Below are 21667 nucleotides of genomic sequence, written 5' to 3'. Positions count from 1 at the left end.
ACAATCCATGTCTCAATTGTCTTAAGGCTTAAAAATCCTCCCCTTCATCTACACTGATTGAAGTGGATTTAAAAACTGACATCAATAAGGGATCATAGATTTCACCTGGATTCTCCTGGTCAGTCTGTCATGGTGTTCCTAATGTTTTGTACACTCAGTGTACATGTATAATGCACACTTTTACATGTGTGAAACAGGACAAATAAAAGCACTCACCTAATTATTTTGTATAATTGTTTATTGAAATTATTTGCGGTAGGGAAGTTCCACAATTTCCTAGAGAGACTGGGTGAACTTTTCTGAGATTGGGTAACCTTTCCAATAGTTGCTTAGGCTACTGCAACTGTTTCAGTCTCCAGCCATCGAGCATCATCATATCTGCTAGCCTGCTTTCATGTCTGCCAGAGATTTCCACAGTAAGAAACATGAGCATTCTTCAACTGAATGGTTCACGCCTGATGCCCTCAATTGCCCTTCGTGCTCACTCCCATACCCTATAATTCTGTATTTCTTTCTGACTGTAATGTGTATACAGGTAGGCCAGAAAAGCCACATCCCTGATTGGAAGATGAGTGGCAACCCTGATTAGCAGCACCTAAGCACCTTGTGTTCCCTGCAAATGTGGTTCTCAATTCAAATAAAATTGTATGTACACACTGAAGAAGGCTGCAGAGCCGAAACGTCTGTGTACGCTATCCCAGATGCAGTGAAAATAATAATGAAAAAATAAGAAAAATGAAGTAAGATTTATGAGAGATCTTTTTGCGTGCAGACACATTACACCTTTTGTTTGTCATTCTTCAACTTATGAAATTAGTTTTATTTGATCCGCTCAAAATCAGTCACTGATGTAGGCTAGCGGTCCAGCTGCAACCAGCAGCCACAACGGCCCTCGAGGAAAAGCTAATCCAGCATTCAGAAGGGTCCCCCTAAAACTGTCACTAGGAATGATCATGTGGCCATTAATGTGGCTATTACATGTAGTGGGAACAGAAAAGTCATTTGCAGTTTGATTATAGTTGCTAAGCCTCGACAGTTATCCTTACAAAAATGTTCGGTTTGACGTTTAACCGTGACATTTTGGAATGTTCAACTGACATTGTAACTAAGTAACATGTTTGCTGCAAATAGAACACTTGTTGAACTCACCTCAGGGAACACTGGAACACGGCCAACATTCCATTAGAGCTCTTTGTCCTCAGACAAATCTCTGATGACATTTTGACCTACTAAAACTCTTTCAATGGCCCTCACAACATCGTCTGAAGACCTCCTCAAAATAGCCTCCTACTCAGAAACCTTTAATCTCTTTTTAGAACCCAGGTAGACAGTCTAGTGGTGCAGTACTGTGACCCAAATACGGATCCTAAGGCATAGGGGCCATGGCCCAGTGTCCAAGCCAATACAGTACATATGTGCATCTGACATTGACATTTTGCTGTGCCATCACATAGGATGCTTAGTACACAGTGTATGTTCAACCCCCAGGGTTGGAGTCAATTCCATCTTAACTTCTCGTCCCCAGTTAACTCTACAAACGGCAGTTGAGGACAGTAATGAAAGACGCCTCATAGAGAATGATTGGCCATTGCCACTGCACTTTAAAACTCACTGGTAAACAGATTTAGCCTTATTCATCATGTCATTCAGCCTCTCTGAATAAGATAGAAGGAGTTGATATTGCCCACAGAGTATTATTTGCCTCTCTTTCACCAGAAGAGTTACTGGACTGTAAAGCTGCTCCACTTTGATGGAACATCTTGGTTTTTCTTCATGGCCAGCAGCAACAAAAAAATGAGAAGGGGTCGCCTTGGTACCAAGAGAAGGCTCTCCATGGTTACAAATGTAACTCTCTCTTGTGCAGCAACAACAGGGAACCAACGTGTTCTCTTTTAGAGGTTTTGGCACATGGCTAATCTGATCTGGACAAAAGGCGGTTGCAGGGTCACACAATTACACCTGGAGATTAAATCAAAGCAACAGATGATTTTCCATGGACTTGGAAACAACTAATCCCCTGTTCTACTTTCTCTCACTTGCATCACAAACCAACATATTTTTCTGAGATTAGTGAGGACTTTCAGATCCAGGGAATATAATAATAAAGCTGTAGGCTAGCTGGGAATATGGGATATAGGGACAATATGGGATATAGGGACAATATGGGATATAGGGACAATATGGGATATAGGGACAATATGGGATATAGGAACAATATGGGATATAGGAACAATATGGTAGGACAATATGGGATATAGGGACAATATGGGATATAGGGACAATATGGAATATAGGGACAATATGGGATATAGGGACAATATGGGATATAGGGACAATATGGGAGATAGGACAATATGGGATATAGGGACAATATGGGATATAGGGACAATATGGGATATAGGACAATATGGAATATAGGGACAATATGGGATATAGGACAATATGGGATATAGGGACAATATGGGATATAGGACAATATGGGATATAGGGACAATATGGGATATAGGACAATATGGGATAGAGGGACAATATGGGATATAGGACAATATGGGGACAATATGGGGACAATATGGGATATATGGACAACATGAGATATAGGGACAATATGGGATATAGAACAATATGGAATATAGGGACAATATGGGATATAGGGACAATATGGTAGGACAATATGGGATATAGGGACAATATGGAATATAGGGACAATATGGGATATAGGGACAATATGGGATATAGGGACAATATGGGAGATAGGACAATATGGGATATAGGGACAATATGGGATATAAAACAATATGGAATATAGGGACAATATGGGATATAGGGACAATATGGGATATAGGGACAATATGGGATATAGGGACAATATGGGATATAGGGACAATATGGAATATAGGGACAATATGGGATATAGGGACAATATGGGATATAGGGACAATATGGGATATAGGGACAATATGGGATATAGGACAATATGGAATATAGGGACAATATAGGATATAGGGACAATATGGTAGGACAATATGGGATATAGGGACAATATGGGATATAGGGACAATATGGAATATAGGGACAATATGGAATATAGGGACAATATGGGATATAGGGACAATATGGGATATAGGGACAATATGGGAGATAGGACAATATGGGATATAGGGACAATATGGGATATAGGACAATATGGAATATAGGGACAATATGGGATATAGGGACAATATGGTAGGACAATATGGGATATAGGGACAATATGGGATATAGGGACAATATGGAATATAGGGACAATCTGGGATATAGGGACAATATGGGATATAGGACAATATGGAATATAGGGACAATATAGGATATAGGGACAATATGGTAGGACAATATGGGATATAGGGACAATATGGGATATAGGGACAATATGGAATATAGGGACAATATGGAATATAGGGACAATATGGGATATAGGGACAATATGGGATATAGGGTCAATATGGGAGATAGGACAATATGGGATATAGGGACAATATGGGATATAGGGACAATATGGGATATAGGGACAATATGGGATATAGGACAATATGGAATATAGGGACAATATGGGATATAGGGACAATATGGGATATAGAACAATATGGGGACAATATGGGATATATGGACAACATGAGATATAGGGACAATATGGGATATAGGGACAATATGGAATATAGGACAATATGGAATATAGGGACAATATGGGATATATGGACAATATGGGATATAGGACAATATGGGATATACGACAATATTCTAAAATCACAGACCTGTCATTACTATAATGATGGTCCTTGAGGTTGGTGAGATCACAGACCTGTCATTACTATAATGATGGTCCTTGAGGTTGGAGAAATCACAGACCTGTCATTACTATAATGATGGTCTTGAGGTTGGTGAGATCACAGACCTGTCATTACTATAATGATGGTCCTTGAGGTTGGAGAGGTCACAGACCTGTCATTACTATAATGATGGTCCTTGAGGTTGGAGAAATCACAGACCTGTCATTACTATAATGATGGTCCTTGAGGTTGGTGAGATCACAGACCTGTCATTACTATAATGATGGTCCTTGAGGGTAGTGAGATCACAGACCTGTCATTACTATAATGATGGTCCTTGAGGTTGGTGAGATCACAGACCTGTCATTACTATAATGATGGTCCTTGAGGTTGGTGAGATCACAGACCTGTCATTACTATAATGATGGTCCTTGAGGTTGGTGAGATCACAGACCTGTCATTACTATAATGATGGTCCTTGAGGTTGGAGAAATCACAGACCTGTCATTACTATAATGATGGTCCTTGAGGTTGGTGAGATCACAGACCTGTCATTACTATAATGATGGTCCTTGAGGTTGGTGAGATCACAGACCTGTCATTACTATAATGATGGTCCTTGAGGTTGGAGAAATCACAGACCTGTCATTACTATAATGATGGTCCTTGAGGTTGGAGAAATCACAGACCTGTCATTACTATAATGATGGTCCTTGAGGTTGGAGAGGTCACAGACCTGTCATTACTATAATGATGGTCCTTGAGGTTGGAGAGGTCACAGACCTGTCATTACTATAATGATGGTCCTTGAGGGTAGTGAGATCACAGACCTGTCATTACTATAATGATGGTCCTTGAGGGTAGTGAGATCACAGACCTGTCATTACTATAATGATGGTCCTTGAGGGTAGTGAGATCACAGACCTGTCATTACTATAATGATGGTCCTTGAGGGTAGTGAGATCACAGGCCTGTCATTACTATGAAGATTGTTTTTAGTAGAAAGGTTCTCATAATGCCTGGGGACCTTTGTAGTTGTCTTACTATCTGTGAATGTGTTATAGAGTTTGCCTGTAATGCTGCTTTGCTACTACTGTCATTGTGCATAATGTGAAGGAGGTCACTGGGCTTGTGTAACGGACCTCTTCTTCCCTTACCAGCTCACATCTAGACTGGGACTCAGGACCTTTATCTCACAAACATGTGACTGCCCCCTTGATGACGTCTTAGACATTTACGCCACCGATAAACTATTAGGTAGCTCGGGTGGAGACAATTCAAGCTGAGGAGTGAGATGGTTAAATGCCCATCTGGAATGCGTCCTGTGTTATGTATTGTGTTAGGCATTGTTTTTTTTATAGAGTTCCCTCTGGATAAGTTATTCAATTCCAATATAATCCAATAATTCAATAAGCATCTTGGAGAAAAACAAAAGGGATAATGTCCACCACTAAGTAAACAAAACATTTAGAAATAATTATCATGGGGCTTATTTTTCATATCAAGGTAATCTTGAAGAAAAACAAGAGTGCCTCGATGAGAAAAAAAAATGTCCCACAATACATTTTTCTAAAATTATTTATTTACTAAGTAATGGTCATTATCCCCTTTATTTTTCTCCAAGATTCTGAATTAGTGAATTATATTAGAATTTAATAATTTATCCAGTCATAGACTAGCCAAAGAGCCCCTTATAACAAGCCTCAAAGATCTTATAGTTATTACACATTCAAGCGCACCAGCACATTGATTTTCCTCCCCAGTAAGTAAGTTATTTATCACCAATCAAATCCAGGAACAAGTACCAAGAGCTGGATCAGCTGACTAAACTGCTATTACAATGCTATTCCAGAGTCAGTAAGCTTTTGATATTCTGTATCATGACGATAAAGCATTGTGAATCAGCAGTAAGTATCGTTTGCTTTGATTGGTCACTTTGTACAGTACGGGGGGGGGGGGGGGGGGGGTTAATACATAGCCTCAGGTGCAATCCACTAGTGCTAATTCTATTAAGCATGAGGGTTACTGGGACAGAATCTGACACGGAAAGCTGCTCAACGTCTTGCACTCATTTAACCTCTAATCCAAAATAAAGATGCACGCACAAACACAGACACAGTCTCTCGTGACAGGCTCGTCTCTCGTGACAGGCTCGTCTCTCGTGACAGGCTCGTCTCTCGTGACAGGCTGTTAACATAGCTGGCCAGCGTTTACGTGAGATTTGGCTCTGGGTTCTGACATACACGCTACAAAATTATAGCCTGCAAATGTCTACTGTTTTGAATGTGTATTTTGTTGCAAGGACATTTTTGGTGAAAAGTATCAACTATATACATCAATATACGGTGCATTCGGAAAGTATTCAGACCCCTTCCCTTTTTCAACATTGTGTGACGTTACAGCCTTATTCTAAAGTGGATTAAATAAAACATTTTCCTCATCAATCTACACACAATACCCCCTAATGACAAAGCGAAAACTGGTTTTTAGAAATGTTTGCAAATGTATTAAACATATAAAACAGAAATACCTTATTTACATAAGTATTCAGACCCTTTGCTATGAGACTCAAAATTGAGCTCAGGTGCAACCTGTTTCCATTAATAATTTGTGAGATGTTTCTACAACTTGATTAGAGTCCACATGTGGTAAATCCCATTGATTGGACATGATTTGGAAAGGCAAACACCTGTCTATATAAGGTCCCACAGTTGACAGTGCATGTCAGAGCAAAAACTAAGCCATTATGTCTAAGGAATTGTTCGTAGAGTTCCGAGACGGGATTGTGTCGAGGCACAGATCTGGGGAAGGGTACCAAAAAATGTCTGCAGCATTGAATATCCCAAAGAACAGACTGGCCTCCATCATTCTTAAATGGAAAAAGTATGGAACCACCAAGACATTTCCTAGAGCTGGCCGCCCGGCCAAACTGAGCAATCAGGGAGGTGACCAAGAACCCGATGGTCACTCTGACAGAGCTCCAGAGTTCCTCTTTGGAGATGGGAGAACCTTCCAGAAGGAGAACCATTTCTGAAGCACTCCACCAATCAGACCTTTATGGTAGAGTGGCCAGACGGAAGCCACTCCTCAGTAAAAGGCACATGACAGCCCACTAGGAGTTTGCCAAAAGGCACCTAAGGGACTCTCAGACCATGAGAAACAAGATTCTCTGGTCTGATGAAACCAAGATTGAACTCTGTGGCCTGAATGCCAAGTGTCTGGAGGAAACCTGGCACCATCCCTACGGTGAAGCATGGGGGTGGCAGCATCAAACTGTGGGGATGTTTTTCAGCGGCAGGGACTGGGAGACTAGTCAGGATTGAGGGAAAGATGAACGGAGCAAAGTACAGAGAGATCCTTGATGAAAACCTGCTCTAGAGCACTCAGGACCTTCCAACAGGACTACGACCCTAAGCACACAGCCAAGACAATGCAGGAGTGGCTTCAAGTCTCTAAATGTCCTTGAGTGGTCCAGCCAGAGCCAGGACTTGAACTCAATTGAACATCTCTGGAGAGACCTGAAAATATCTGTGCAGCGGCACTCCCCATCCAACCTGACAGAGCTTGAGAGGATCTGCAGAGAAGAATGGGAGAAACTCCCCAAATACATGTGTGTCAAGCTTGTAGCATCATACCCAAGAAGACTCGAGGCTGTAATCGCTGCCAAAGGTGCTTCAACAAAGTACAGAGTAGGGATGCACGATACATCGGTGAACACATCAGTGAACATATTGGAATCAACCAATATTACCTAAAAATGCCAACATCAGTATCGGCCCGATGTCTAGTTTAACGGCAATGTGCAAAACCGATGTCAAAGCTGACGTGCGTACCTATATAACATAGGTACATGACGTAATGACCCCACACTACACACGCACTACACACGCAACACAGCATTCCTAACCTAGCCCACAATGTCTTCTGTGTGGATCGAGCAGTCAACAAGTCGAGCAGTCATTTGAAAGAGTAAGAAAATTTCAGCGAGACAACTCAAAGGTGAAATCCATTAACGGCAAGATTATGGAATTCATTGCCCTTGACAATCAACCGTTCTCTGTCGTGGGTGATGTTGGCTTTCGCCGAATGGTCGATCGCCGGTACACACTACCAAGTGCGCTATTTTTCAGATGTTGCCATACCGGAGTTACTCAGTAATAGCGTCACTGCTATTAGCTTCACCACATACTATGGAATGCCGTTTGGGTCTTTGCGTGTCAAAAAAGATACACATCAAATAACACTATTTGACACATTAAATAAGCTTTAAATTAAACACGTCAAATAACACAGTTCTATTATAGAATGTTGTGTGTTCTGAATTTGCACGTGCAAGCCAAGCGCCACCACTACTATCAGTAGTGCTGTCAAAACTGTACAAAAAAGTCTGTAAACTAGCAAACACTGGCCACGAACAATGTGTTTACAATCCTGCGTTGGTAATAAAGCATTATTTGTTCGACCGCAAATTCTGGGGTAGCTAGCTAGCGTTAGCTTGGTACCTAGCAAGCACCAATAAAACCAGTCTGAAACCAATGACCAGTAGAAACTGCAGTCATTTTCATTATTCTTATCAATGATTTAGGAATCCTTGTGAGTAAGTATTAGCTAGGTAGCCACTTGTTGTTCGCCTATTGAAATTGAACTTCAGTTCATAAAATAAATAGCTAGCCAGCTACTTAACCCTGTTGCTCAAAGCTAACGTTATAAGCAGCCAGTTAGCTTCATCTGGCTAGTGAGGCTCGACCGGACCGAATTATGTGTTGTGATGCTAGCCACAATATGGATTGAAATAATAGTGGAATTTGCAGTTTGCCTGCAAAATAAATAAATAAAAGTACCTCTTCGAAAGTGATGTAGATGGTTACAATTGGTGGAATCATGCCATATTTAGACTAGATAATGTTAAACAAGGTTGGAATGTGAAAATGAAATGGGGTATCAGTCTATTCGGTGACACCCACAGAACACAACTGTGAAGAGTTTACGCAAATATTAGCATTGTAGCTCTTATCGCAGGACTGTGACTGTGTGAAATCACCTACCCAGTCAGCCTATTGTGTGTATTGACATACATATTGCACTGTACAGTTTTACCTAAGGATTGGGGATCAATGAAATGGGGTATCAGTCTACTCAATACCCAATATATTTTTTCCCAACGTCCTCCTCAGAGTTATCAGACTTCAAAACATTCACGCAGTATTGTTTTTCCTCAGGAATAGTGTTTAATACACATAGGTTGACAATAAATGTGGCTCAATTCACAGTTGTTTCAGAGTCCTGCAATAAGAGCTAATGTTCTGTGTGTCACTGAGTAGACTGATACCCCATGTCATTGATCCACAATCCATAGGTAAAGCCGTACAGTGAAATAAGTATGCCCCCAATGCAATTCTACAGTATAATACATCCAGTGTGATTTCAACAGATTTTTGTCAAATTAACAAATTATTGTCTTTTGTTGATTTTATATAACAACATTCCAACCTCGTTTAGCATGATCTATTCAATAATGGCATAATTCTACTATTTGTATTCATTTGCATCACTGTCAATGACATACTTTTATTTTCAAGGCTAACCGCAAAGTCCACTATTGTGGCTAATCCTTATTGTGGCTAGCTTCACATAGATGGGTTTGTCCACTATTAATCAAATAAGAACTGTCTTATAAATTAGGGTTATTTTAGATGATGACACCTAGCTATATAGCTAACTATAGCTGCTGAAACAGATGACGTCATTTTGCTATGTTTTTGGGGAAGAACATTGTTAGCATCCATGAGTAGCTAGCTTTTTTTTATGACCAGCACTGTAGGTGCGCGAGACAACTTTACCAGCATCATAGCATACGTATCGATGAATCGTTGTGACATATGAAATATGATTGATAGTGTAATCAATGTATAATAACTACGTAAGAAATTAATGAACACGTTAAATTATTATGTGATGTGCAGTCATATTCAGGTCCTGATTGGTCAACAAGCTTATTTGACACGTCAAATAGTGTTATTTGACACATCAAATAGTATTATTGACGCGCAAAGACCCAAACGGTGTTCCATAGAAATCCTGGTTGAGAATGAAATGACTGAACAAATGAACAACGAAACAGCACAGCAAGTAAGTGAAAGAAATAGGTTTTACTGGTAATGGAGACATACGTACATGTCAACAAAATAACTTTTTGGCCAGTGTGGTGTGGTGTGTAACCTTTATTTAACTAGGCAAGTCAGTTAAGAACAAATTCTTATGACGGCCTACCCCGGCCAAACCTGGACGACGCTGGGCCAATTGTGCGCCGCCCTATGGGACTCCCAATCACGGCCGGATGTGATACAGCTTGGATTCGAACCAGGGACTGTAGTGACACCTCTTGCACTGAGATGCAGTGCCTTAGACCGCTGCGTCCGTGTGTGTGTTAACTATTTAACTGTACTAGAATGCTTAAAAGGCCCCTAAAATGTTAAATATCGGTTATCGGTATCGGGTATTTTTTTGGCAAGGAAAATATCGGATATCAGCCAAAAATGTCATATCGGTGCGTCACTAGTACTGAGTAAAGGGTAAGAATACTTATGTAAATGTGATATTACTGTTTTTTTTTTAAAATAAATTAGCAAAAATTTCTAATAATAACCAGTTTTGCTTTGTCATTATGGGGTATTGTGTGTAGACTGATGGGGGGGGGGGGGGGGTTGACTATTGAATCCATTTTAGAATTAGGCTGTAACGTAACGAAATGTGGAAAAAGTCAAGGGGTCTGAATACTTTCTGAATGCACTGTACATCTCAAAATAAACATTGATGATCTCCCTGTCTCTCTCAGAGATAAAACAATAAATACATGCCACAGTTGCCTTGCAAAAGCATTCTGACCCTTTGGATTTCTTCACATTTTATTGTGTTACAAAGTGGGATTAAAATGGATTTAGTTGTCATTTTTTTGGTCAACAATCGACAAAAAATACTCTAATGTCAAAGTAGAATATATTCTTTTCATTTTTTAGATAAATAAAAAATGACAACTAAAATATCATTGTTGCATAAGTATTCAGCCCATTTGTTTAGGCACACCTGAATCAGACCAGGAGTCAAATTTGGCTTAAATATCACATAATAAATGACATGGACTCTGTGTGAAATAATAGGGGTTGACATGATTTATGGCTAACCCTTCCTCTGTCCCCCATACATACATCTTGTCCCCCATACATACATCTGTAAGGTCCCTCAGTCAAGTATTGAATTTCAAGCACAGATTCAACTACAAAGACCAGGGAGCTTTTTGAAAGCCTCATAAAGAAGGGCAGTGATTGGTAGATGGGTAACAATAACAAATCATACTTTGAATATCTCTTTAATCATGGTCATTAATAATTATGCTGTGGATGATGTATTAAACCCCCATCCTTCTGAACTGAGCTGCAGGGCAGGAATGAAACTGATCAGGGATGTTACCATGAGGCCATTGTGATTTTAAAACAGTTACAGAATTCAATGGATGTGATGGGAGAACTGAGGATGGATTAACAACATTGTAGTGACTCCACGATAAAAAAAGATTCCAAGTAAGGCATCTTGTATGCAACAAGGCACTAAAGTAATACTGCAAAAAAACACAGTAAAGGAATACACATTTTGGCCTGAATGCAAATCCTTATGTTTGGGGCAAATCCAACACAAAACATCAAAACATTTCAGGATAAAAATAAACAGGATGGAGCTAAGTATAGGCAAAATCCTAAAGGAAAACCTGGTTCAGTCTGATTTACACCAGACACTGGGAGAGGAATTCACCTTTCAGCAAGACAATAACCTACAACACACAGCCAAATCTATACTGGAGTTGCTTATTAAGAAGACTGTAAATGTTACTACGTGGCCAAGTTACAGTTTTGACATAAATATGTACATGTGGTTCTATTTTATTTATGATAACCCTGTCTGTCTGTCTGTCTGTCTGTCTGTCTGTCTGTCTGTCTGTCTGTCTGTCTGTCTGTCTGTCTGTCTGTCTGTCTGTCTGTCTGTCTGTCTGTCTGTCTGTCTGTCTGTCTGTCTGTCTGCCAGGGATTTACACAACGTGCTGACAGCTGAGGGAATGTCCTTGGAGCCTGGCTGCATGTGACACTAAAGCTCTCGTAAAGTCCCTCTCCCTTTCTCTCCTTTCTCCCTCTCTTTTTTCACACGTTTATCTCACACTCTGTCCATGATAAGGCCCCAGCTCAAAGTCCCCCTGCACATGCCATTCAGAAATTGGTGAACTCTGAACTCGGTGACCTCTGAACTGCAGCGTACTTGGTGTTTTATAAGTGATGATGTAATGTGTTCAGATGGCTGGAGAGGAGGAACACGATCATCTAAGATAAACGTATGAAAACAGACATACCACCTAGTGGAACAGGGCCATTGACCAAATACTGGGAAAGAAGAGTGGGACCCATTATATTAGGGGTAGGGTGAGGCAAGAGCAACAGAATGTCTAGTAATCTGATCATTGGCAAATGAGTGAAGGAGTAGATGTTCTATTGGGCTTTTGATACAATCATTTCAGGTCTCCCTCGTAAAAGACTAGCCTGACTTCAATGGGACTTCCTAGATAAATAAATAAAAAGCCAATAATGGTTATAAATACTAGCATGGCCAATGGCCACCTGCCAATCACCTCAGATACAGACAGTATCATCATATCATTATTATCTCTGTCATATTATAATTATCATCTCACGCTGTTCTTTTGTTATTGTAAATGAGCATCAAGTTCAAGACACTTTTTACCCTCTGGGCTCTTTAGTCATCCTAAACCTGTTATGATGACTAGGCCGGTCTTACATGTGCATATGGGTTGAAGTGAGGTTCTCTATGTATACTGATGCACCACCTGGACCACACTGTAATTCTGTCTCTCTGGCCTCTAGGTAAGTGATACTAGTACATTGCTACTTCTATGTACAATCTCGAACGTAGTTTGTGGATCTATTTTCAAACTACTGGCTCAGTAAAAGTGCCCTATGGGTACGAGGGAGTTCTATAGGTAGTCATTATGATAATATATGATAATACCTGGCTGACAGATAAACCATCCATATTGTATTCAGTTCACCCATGCAGTATGTATCAGAGACACTGAGAAGGCGGAGGAGAGAGGGGATCAGAACCCATGACAACGCCAGAGCCTAGCACTGAGACACACACACACACACACACACGCACACACACACACACACACACACACACACACACACACACACACACACACACACACACACACACACACACACACACACACACACACACACACACACACACACACACACACACACACACACACACAGTGTTAGCTGTAGTCATGCCGACATATCTAATGAAGCAGAGCTTTTCTGTTAGCTGCTCCCCATGGGGCCGGTTATGGCAGCCTCTAATTCATCAATATTCTATTCTCCCATTTAGTAATCTTCTTCTGTGCTAACCATTTTCTCCATGGATTTTGACTATTTCATAAGGGTTATTCTTTTATGTAAGTTTCTATCAATATTATTATTTTAAAAAATCTTAATTGTTTGTTCAATTATTTGTTATTTTAACATTATGTTTGCCCATGTGTGTGTTCAAACAGATTAATGAATCAATAAAGAGTTATGAAGCCAAACTCTCCAACATGGCTCTGGTCTCAGCAACAGGTTGTAATCCAGACCAAAGATGCCTGGAAGGGTTTTTCTCCCTTACGTTTAAGCCAGATCCCCTTGAACATTTTTATCAGCCATATTGAATTCAAACCAATTAGAAATTGGATTATTAAAAACAGTGTGGGGTTGAAGATGCATCAGGCATACCAGCTGAATCAGTGTCGACAGGAAAACATGGAGACTTTCCTATAGCTGCAGTGAACCAAGTCATACTGAACAACTGTGAGATGGTCGGTTCTGCGGACTTTTTAAAAGGTAAATGAATGACTATTAAATTATGCTGACACCAATCTAAAATATCATTTCTCCATCCAGAAATAATCCAAGTCACATATTGGACCATTTGACCAGAAAGTTGTGCTATTTAGCAATAAGCATTATCACCTGTAGCCCAACTGATGCAGCATACTGTCAATAAAGAAATAGGCTGAAGCATAGGGTTGATATAGAAATAGACTGAAGCATAGGGTTGATACAGAAATAGGCTGAAGCCTAGGGTTGATAAAGAAATAGGCTGAAGCATAGGGTTGATATAGAAATAGGCTGAAGCATAGGTGAAGTATAGGGTTGATATAGAAATAGACTGAAGCATAGGGTTGATATAGAAATAGACTGAAGCATAGGGTTGATAAAGAAATAGGCTGAAGCATAGGGTTGATAAAGAAATAGACTGAAGCATAGGGTTGATAAAGAAATAGGCTGAAGCATAGGGTTGATAAAGAAATAGACTGAAGCATAGGGTTGATAAAGAAATAGGCTGAAGCATAGGGTTGATAAAGAAATAGGCTGAAGCATAGGGTTGATAAAGAAATAGGCTGAAGCATAGGGTTGATATAGAAATAGGCTGAAGCATAGGTGAAGTATAGGGTTGATATAGAAATAGACTGAAGCATAGGGTTGATAAAGAAATAGGCTGAAGCATAGGGTTGATATAGAAATAGGCTGAAGCATAGGTGAAGCATAGGGTTGATATAGAAATAGACTGAAGCATAGGGTTGATATAGAAATAGGCTGAAGCATAGGGTTGATAAAGAAATAGACTGAAACATAGGGTTGACAAAGAAATAGACTGAAGCATAGGGTTGATATAGAAATAGGCTGAAGCATAAGGTTGATAAAGAAATAGGCTGAAGCACAGGGTTGATATAGAAATAGGCTGAAGCATAGGGTTGATATAGAAATAGACTGAAACATAGGGTTGATATAGAAATAGACTGAAACATAGGGTTGATATAGAAATAGTACAGTGGCTCTGTTGAGCTCTGTCAATATAGATGGAAGCCAAATCAATATGGTACGAAGGGATTTCACAGCTCACTGAGGCGTGTGGATCAGCCAGCAAGCAGCCAGCAGCCAGTGCCCAGTACACATACCCGTCTGGGTCAGAGAGCTGCACTGAACCATTAAACACACACGCACACACGCACACACACACACACACACACGCATGCACGCACCGCAGGTTGCATATACACACTGATAGCTGGGCACACACTCAAACTAATGCTAAAGCCCAACAAAAAAAGACACATGGGCATACACACACCAAAGCACAAACTCCCTGCAGAGCAGGTAAAGAGTAACAGTGCTGACCCGTGATTAACCAGAGAAGCCTGCAGTCTTCTGCCATTAATTCGACACCTACTAATTAATGCAGAGCCACACACTGCTTAACAAAGGATCTACTGAGATAAACACACACCTCCACGGCCACCCAGCAGCTTGGCATAACTCATTTGTTAACAACAACAATAAAGAAATACAAGATTGGTTATTTACATGTTATTTGTAAATGTCAGAAATTCAGGAAGCAACAACCATTCTTCCACAAGACCAAGGAGAGGAATCAGCTCAGCTGTCAGACTTGATCAAATCCCCAAAAAGCCCATGTTTAGTTACTTGTTAAATCTTATTCATGAAATTCATACTGAAAAACACAAGGTTAAAAGAGTAAAATGTTTGACTCCATTACCATGTAAATACTAAGCAGAATAATTACAAATATAAATGGCATTACAATGTTTGTTAATATACTGCAGGTTTCCCCAACTGGCACGGTTTTATTTGGCCCCCCAAGTTTTCTGAGCAAAAATAATATTATTATTATTATTAATTTTTTTTTACATTGTCATTGTTGGACATAAAAGACATAAAACACCAGGAAATCAGCTCCAATTGATTTTAATTTTGGAAATCTGTTCCCAAGTATTCCCACGCATAATAAAGAGACATGACTGTATACAAATGTAAGCAAGGTTTGAAATTATTATGTTTCAGTCAAATATTATATCTGTTTGGGATTCTTGCAGTCAATTTCCAGTCTACAATTGATCTATAATTATGTTCTGGTCCACCGACCATCCGCTCAAGAAAAAAATGGTCCCGCGGCTCAATCTAGTTGATGATCCCTGCTACATTGCCATAAACACTTGACTCCATTACCATGTAAATACTAAGCAGAATAACTACAAATACAAATGTCATTACAATGTTGTTATACTGTGTACACAGGTACAGTATTCATAAGATCAGTTCCTCTGTCTCATTGTTTCCTCCTTGGCACTTAATTGATCAATCAAGGTCACAGGTTGGCTGGAGAATGCACATACATCCAATCAATCAGCACCCAATCAATCCAATCAAATAAGCTCCTATCTGGACAGCAATTGGCTATTTCAATGCTTCAGATGGTACAGAAGGGAGTCGGCCGACCACATACAGACCTGATGCCTGTTATCACTCCTGCATTACACCTGATAAGTCCAGCCAATGCATTAGTCCAATTAAGAACCAATGCCTTCAGGCATTCACTTTCATGTGAATACCTGGGTAGCAATGAATTCGATTCAGCCACACAGATTTTCTTTCAGCCATCAAAACTATGAGGTGTTGTACTGACAAACAATGTTTGAAGGGAAAATGGACAGTTCAATTTACAGTGGCTCTGAAGAGATTTGTCAATAGAATTTCAATTAATCAAACTATTGATTGATTGATTGATTGATTGATCAATTGATTGATACTTAAAGTTGCTCCTTTGGAAGGTCAACAAGTGTTTTACAGTACATATAAGTCTCTGACCTAAACATATGGTCCAACGGTAATCTCAAGACACCCTCAAAGCCTTTACACGCTCACACACATGCAGGACAAGGAGTATGTTAGTGGCCTTGTAACTACAATGTAATGTTAGTTCTCTGCATTTGTTTTAGTATTCATATGTAGACTCATTTTTTTGGGCCATGTGACCTGACTAGAAAACGTGTGTGTGTGTGTGTGTGTGTGTGTGTGTGTGTGTGTGTGTGTGTGTGTGTGTGTGTGTGTGTGTGTGTACGAGTATACTGTGTATCCTCTGTATATATATGTGTACGTGTACACTGTGTATATATATATGTGTCTACTGTGTACGTGTATATATGTACAGTATGTTTAAATATGCATATTCACACTTTTACTTTCCCATTTTGTTCATGCAAAAACAATCAGTGATCAAAACCCCCATATCATTGTAACTAGAGGAGACAGCAGCACACCATCAGAAGCCAGTTCCAATTGCTACAATTGACGATTGCGTGATGTGCAACACATTTTCCCACTGTTTACTTACACACATTGATTGAATTATCATTTCCTCCTCGGTCCTCACTGACAGAGAAAGAGTCAGGACATCACCCTCATCAGTCCTACAGTAGACCAGTAGGTATTCTTCACACACTTCAGGTCAGTTTGGATCCGGCAAAATGACTCTGTCATGGCCGACTCTTTCGCTTGAGCTGCCGTTAGCTCAGACCAGAAGGTCTGGAGAGGTATGGTACACGCAGCTACCTTTGGCCTTCTCCTGACTGCCGTGGCTGATCCACAGCTGATGAGGTTTAGCACACAAGTGTGTGTCTACGTACTAGCACAGAGCTCCGGATTGACCCATTCTCTATCCGCCTGGTTTCTGCACCCCCGGGCAGCGTACTAACGCAGGCAGGCAGACAGAGGCACGGAGGCATTCAATCAGCATAACAGAGTTATCGGCATAACAGAGTTACTGGGAGTTATTGGAATTACTTATTTTGTTCATTATTTTACTGAATCAGTTATGTATTAACAGCTGTAAGGCTTCTTAATCACAATCACCCTTTGTGATTAAACAGATAAACACCCTTATCATATGCTAAATGTTTTATTAACAGAATATGATATGGAGATAAGTATTTATATAACTTTGAGGGTGTAGTTTGTTTCAATAGTAAATGTGTCAACAAGATGAATGTTTGACCCAGAGTTCCGTAGTTCCAGCTTGTATAAGACATATGTTGATGATTGTATGCATGATCACTCCAGTCAACCTGGCCCATTGGGAACTGGTTAATGATACGCTTCATGGGACTGTGAATACATGCTTGACAAAGAGATGGAAGTCATCCCTGAAATAAATTACAAATAAGAAGCAAGCGCATTCATTTCCCTCTTAATTATTGAGAAATTGTACATTTTTGTTGTAACCTTCTTTGATATCAAGTTGCAGCAATAGGTATGTTTTAAAGGTGTAATCCGTTGATTTGAAAAGTGGTTCTCTGGCAAAGACGCTCTCTGTCCTCCACAATGAGAGAAGAGGTACTTAATTGCATATTATGAATTTTTGCTTGTTTGTTTGCTATTTTTATGTTATTTATTTCATGCTGTGTTTTTATTCATGTTATTGCCAAATGAGACAGAGAAGTCGCAGATTGCACCTTTAAATTGTGTTCAGGTGATTCCTTTCTTTATGAAATGCTATTTAAGCATTCGAAAAAGCAACTTTGTTGCCTTGTTAAGGAAGTGTTGTTGCATTTTAGCATTACCCAAGTACAACTCCTTGGCATAATGGTGTGGTGCTAAAGTCTAGCTGAGCTGAGGAGCCGTGTATATACAGCTGGGTAGGCTATAGTTTTATTATTTTATTTTATGTTTTATTGTCACATACTGACGCCAGGAAGGGAATTTAAGGATTTTGGGCACTGTAGCCAAGTTTCAAAAGATTGCGACCCCCCCACCCTTTGCCTCACAATGGTTTGATCCACTGCCAGTTCCTTAGTTGGCAAGGTAACAGAGAGGTCGTATCCACTGTCTGAAAGGCACTCAATGAACGTAACTGACGTGAGGTTAATCCAGTCAATCGCGCACACACACTAGCTGAATATGCAGAGCTAGCGGGCAAATATTAACTATTAAGCTAGCTAGTAATTATTCCATTTATGTGGCCTCGTCAAAGATGGAATCTTTGCTATCGTCAATTTATTCCAAGATCAGCATGCAGATGATGTAAGTTAGTGCTTCAAAGTCCCTGTGATAAGGTTAGCGATAAACTGAAGTCCAAACTGAACAGAACTACACTCTCTTCTACCATTGTCTTAAATATATTTAATGGTCTCGTTGCAAAAGCTAAATTGTCGCAAGGGAACTTTTATTTATTTATTTTATTTCACCTTTATTTAACCCGGGTAGAAAAGATTATAGCAAACACCACTGAAACGGAATTGGTGCTCGTTAGCTTTGCAAATTCAGCTATTGTTGGAAGCCAGCCAATATGAAACAAACTATTAAAATTACAAAAGGTTGCAGCATATGTTGTGTAAATGGTGAACTCATACAGCTGTCAACGCTTGTCATTTTAATCCATTTCACATTTGCTAGCTACCTTTTAGATCGAAGCCCAACTAGAATGATAAAAGATAAGATGATAGAAGCCCATCTCCTACTGTAAATAACCTACACACTGTGTGTGTGTGTAGCCAGCCAGCCAGGTAGAAAAAAGGCAGAAAAATAAAGTATTTTTCAGTACACCAAAACGCAAAGTAAGAACCCTAGTAGCCTAATATCTCAAAGACTAGTTGATAAAATGTTCATAAGAAAGAAATGAAATTCTAATGGAAATGTTTCACAATGATGTCATTAGGCAGAGCAGGCAACAGATGGCACACAGACAGCAGAGTTGGGGACAGATATGCAGGGACAGACTGGCAGAGACAGGGAGTCTCAGGTAAGTTTGTTGAGTCTTTGTTTGGCAACATTATGAAAGGTTCTCAATTTTTTTGGACTTGTAAAATAGGAACATAATTGGAAAATGCCATGGATACCCCCACTCTCAACTTAAACTGGTGACTGAACTAAGATTTGTTAAAGGCAATGGTATTGCTGTTGTGATTAGTTGTGTAGTTTTGGGTACCGGTAGTTAGGAGTACGGCAAACACCTTATTTTCTTTGGTTCCTCAATATACATTTACCATATTACAATGTAGGCTATGTGTTACAGCACTACTTTTGGTGTCCCCCTCAGGAATTGCTCTTGAGAAAAGTTCATGTAATTGTCCCCTCCAAAGTTGATATCAGATTTTCGCCCCTGCTGAAAAGCACTAGCTATGGGCTAGCTTCATTTCCATCCCTGGTCCGCGGTGTTGCTGCTTATCAATTTGGATGGACCCAAATGTTGTTTCTTGAAGACAAGAGACCTTTTGATTTCCACACAAAATCTATTACAGATTCATTTACATTGCATCTCATAATGAATATTGATGGAATTTGGTTAGGCAGCTTTCAGATTTTATACTAATTTCATTTAAATATCTATGCTTCAGCTCGTGATGCCTTTCCAAATGTTTTCACATGCAAATTCACATATTTCAAATATTTTTAATTTTTAAACAACATTCTGCATCAAATATAGGCTAGCCTACCATACAACTTTTTAAATTTAGAAGCTGCCTGCAATGAAATGTAGTAAGCTAAACTACTATTGGTGTTAGGCTATTGCATGTGTTAGACAAATGCAGAGAACTAATTAATCCATTGCAACAATGTAGCCAATACAATGCACAGTCAGTAATAGTAACTTCACACAGATAAAACAAAACCGAAAATAAGAATAGGCTAAACTACAGTAATGAAAACAAAAACAATGGATTTAAAAGTGACACCCGGATGTGGGAATTTACCTTAGAAATAACATGAATGTCCCCTCTCTCCTTCGGAATCTCCCTGGTCCAAAACTCTGAGCAACTGTCTGCTTCTCACGCGGATTTTGCTCAGTGATGGCGAACGGAATTATCAAAGAGACCTTCGAGGAAATCTTCGGGTAGTTAGACAAGACCATGGCCAGTCACCCGCTTCACACGCTCATGTAATTGTGCCTTGAAGGTGGTCCTAAAGATATGTATTCTTCAAATAATAACGAGTCACAGTGACATGCCAAAATATGTAACGCATACGCCAAACTCCTCAAACCATCGGTGTCTGTACGCGGTCAACGGTTGTTCGCTATGTTCGTATCTTGCCTTGCTTCATCTGCACGTTATCTCTCTGCAGCCAACGCACCGGTTGGCGGTTGGTTGGCGCGCGCCTCTCGGATTATTGCCCGGCCCCCTCGTGTTTTCCAATACCTTGACACATTGTTATGGCTTTCTCCCTTTATTTTTACGAGTGACCTGCGGCCAAGTTATTAGTCTACACATAATTACAAATCTGTGCAATTTGAGTCAAGTAAACGTGTCTGCTGCTGATTGCAAATTGACACACTTGGTCTTGGCAATATGACAGCTCCCCACACACTCACTCAGTAAGATATGACTGAAGGCAGTTCAGTTACTGTAGCCTAATAATCATTATAGATGCATTTAATTTTTAGTTAACATACTTTATGGCTTGCAAGCATGTCAGGTCAATGTTAGCCTGTATTTAGGTTAGGTATCTATAGATGGTTCATGTGTGTGTGTCCCATCTCCTATGTACTATATTATAAACTGGCTGGTTTGAGCCCTGAATGCTGATTGACTGACAGCCATGATATATCAGACCTATAAGACAGGTATGAAAATACATACATTTTTACAGCTCTAGTTACGTTGGTAAGCAGTTAATAATAGCAATAAGGCACCTCAGGGGTTTGTGATATCTGGCCAATATACCACGGCTAACTAAGGGCTGTGTCCAGGAACTCCGCGTTGTGTTGTGCGTAAGAGCAGCCCTTAGCCATGGTATATTGGCCATATACCACACCTTCTCGGGCTTTATTGCTTAAATACACACACACACACACACACACACACACACACACACACACACACACACACACACACACACACACACACACACACACACACACACACACACACACACACACACACACACACACACCCAGGCCCCTAC

General features: G+C 40.0%; 1 protein-coding gene across 3 annotated transcripts in view; it reads right to left on the bottom strand.

The window, feature by feature from the left end:
- Positions 1-20923, bottom strand: part of LOC106575727 (prolactin receptor) — a 49935-nt gene extending 29012 nt beyond the window's left edge. The window contains exon 1 of one of the 3 annotated variants that reach the window (XM_082963585.1): positions 20458-20923. In XM_082963585.1, coding sequence (XP_082819711.1) covers positions 20458-20615 — 158 coding nt within the window. In that variant the 5' untranslated portion in view covers positions 20616-20923. Of the gene's footprint in view, positions 1-17102; positions 17537-20457 lie in introns of those variants that run through there. The other 2 variants (XM_082963584.1, XM_082963586.1) reach the window with 2 other exon arrangements.
- Between the last annotated feature and the right edge of the window lie 744 nt (positions 20924-21667).

This window comes from Salmo salar, chromosome 17, assembly GCF_965601325.2.
Source record: "Salmo salar chromosome 17, fSalSal1, whole genome shotgun sequence".
Lineage (NCBI taxonomy): Eukaryota > Metazoa > Chordata > Actinopteri > Salmoniformes > Salmonidae > Salmo > Salmo salar.
Note: the sequence above shows the minus strand (reverse complement) of the source record. Positions and strands in the feature narration are given on the sequence as shown.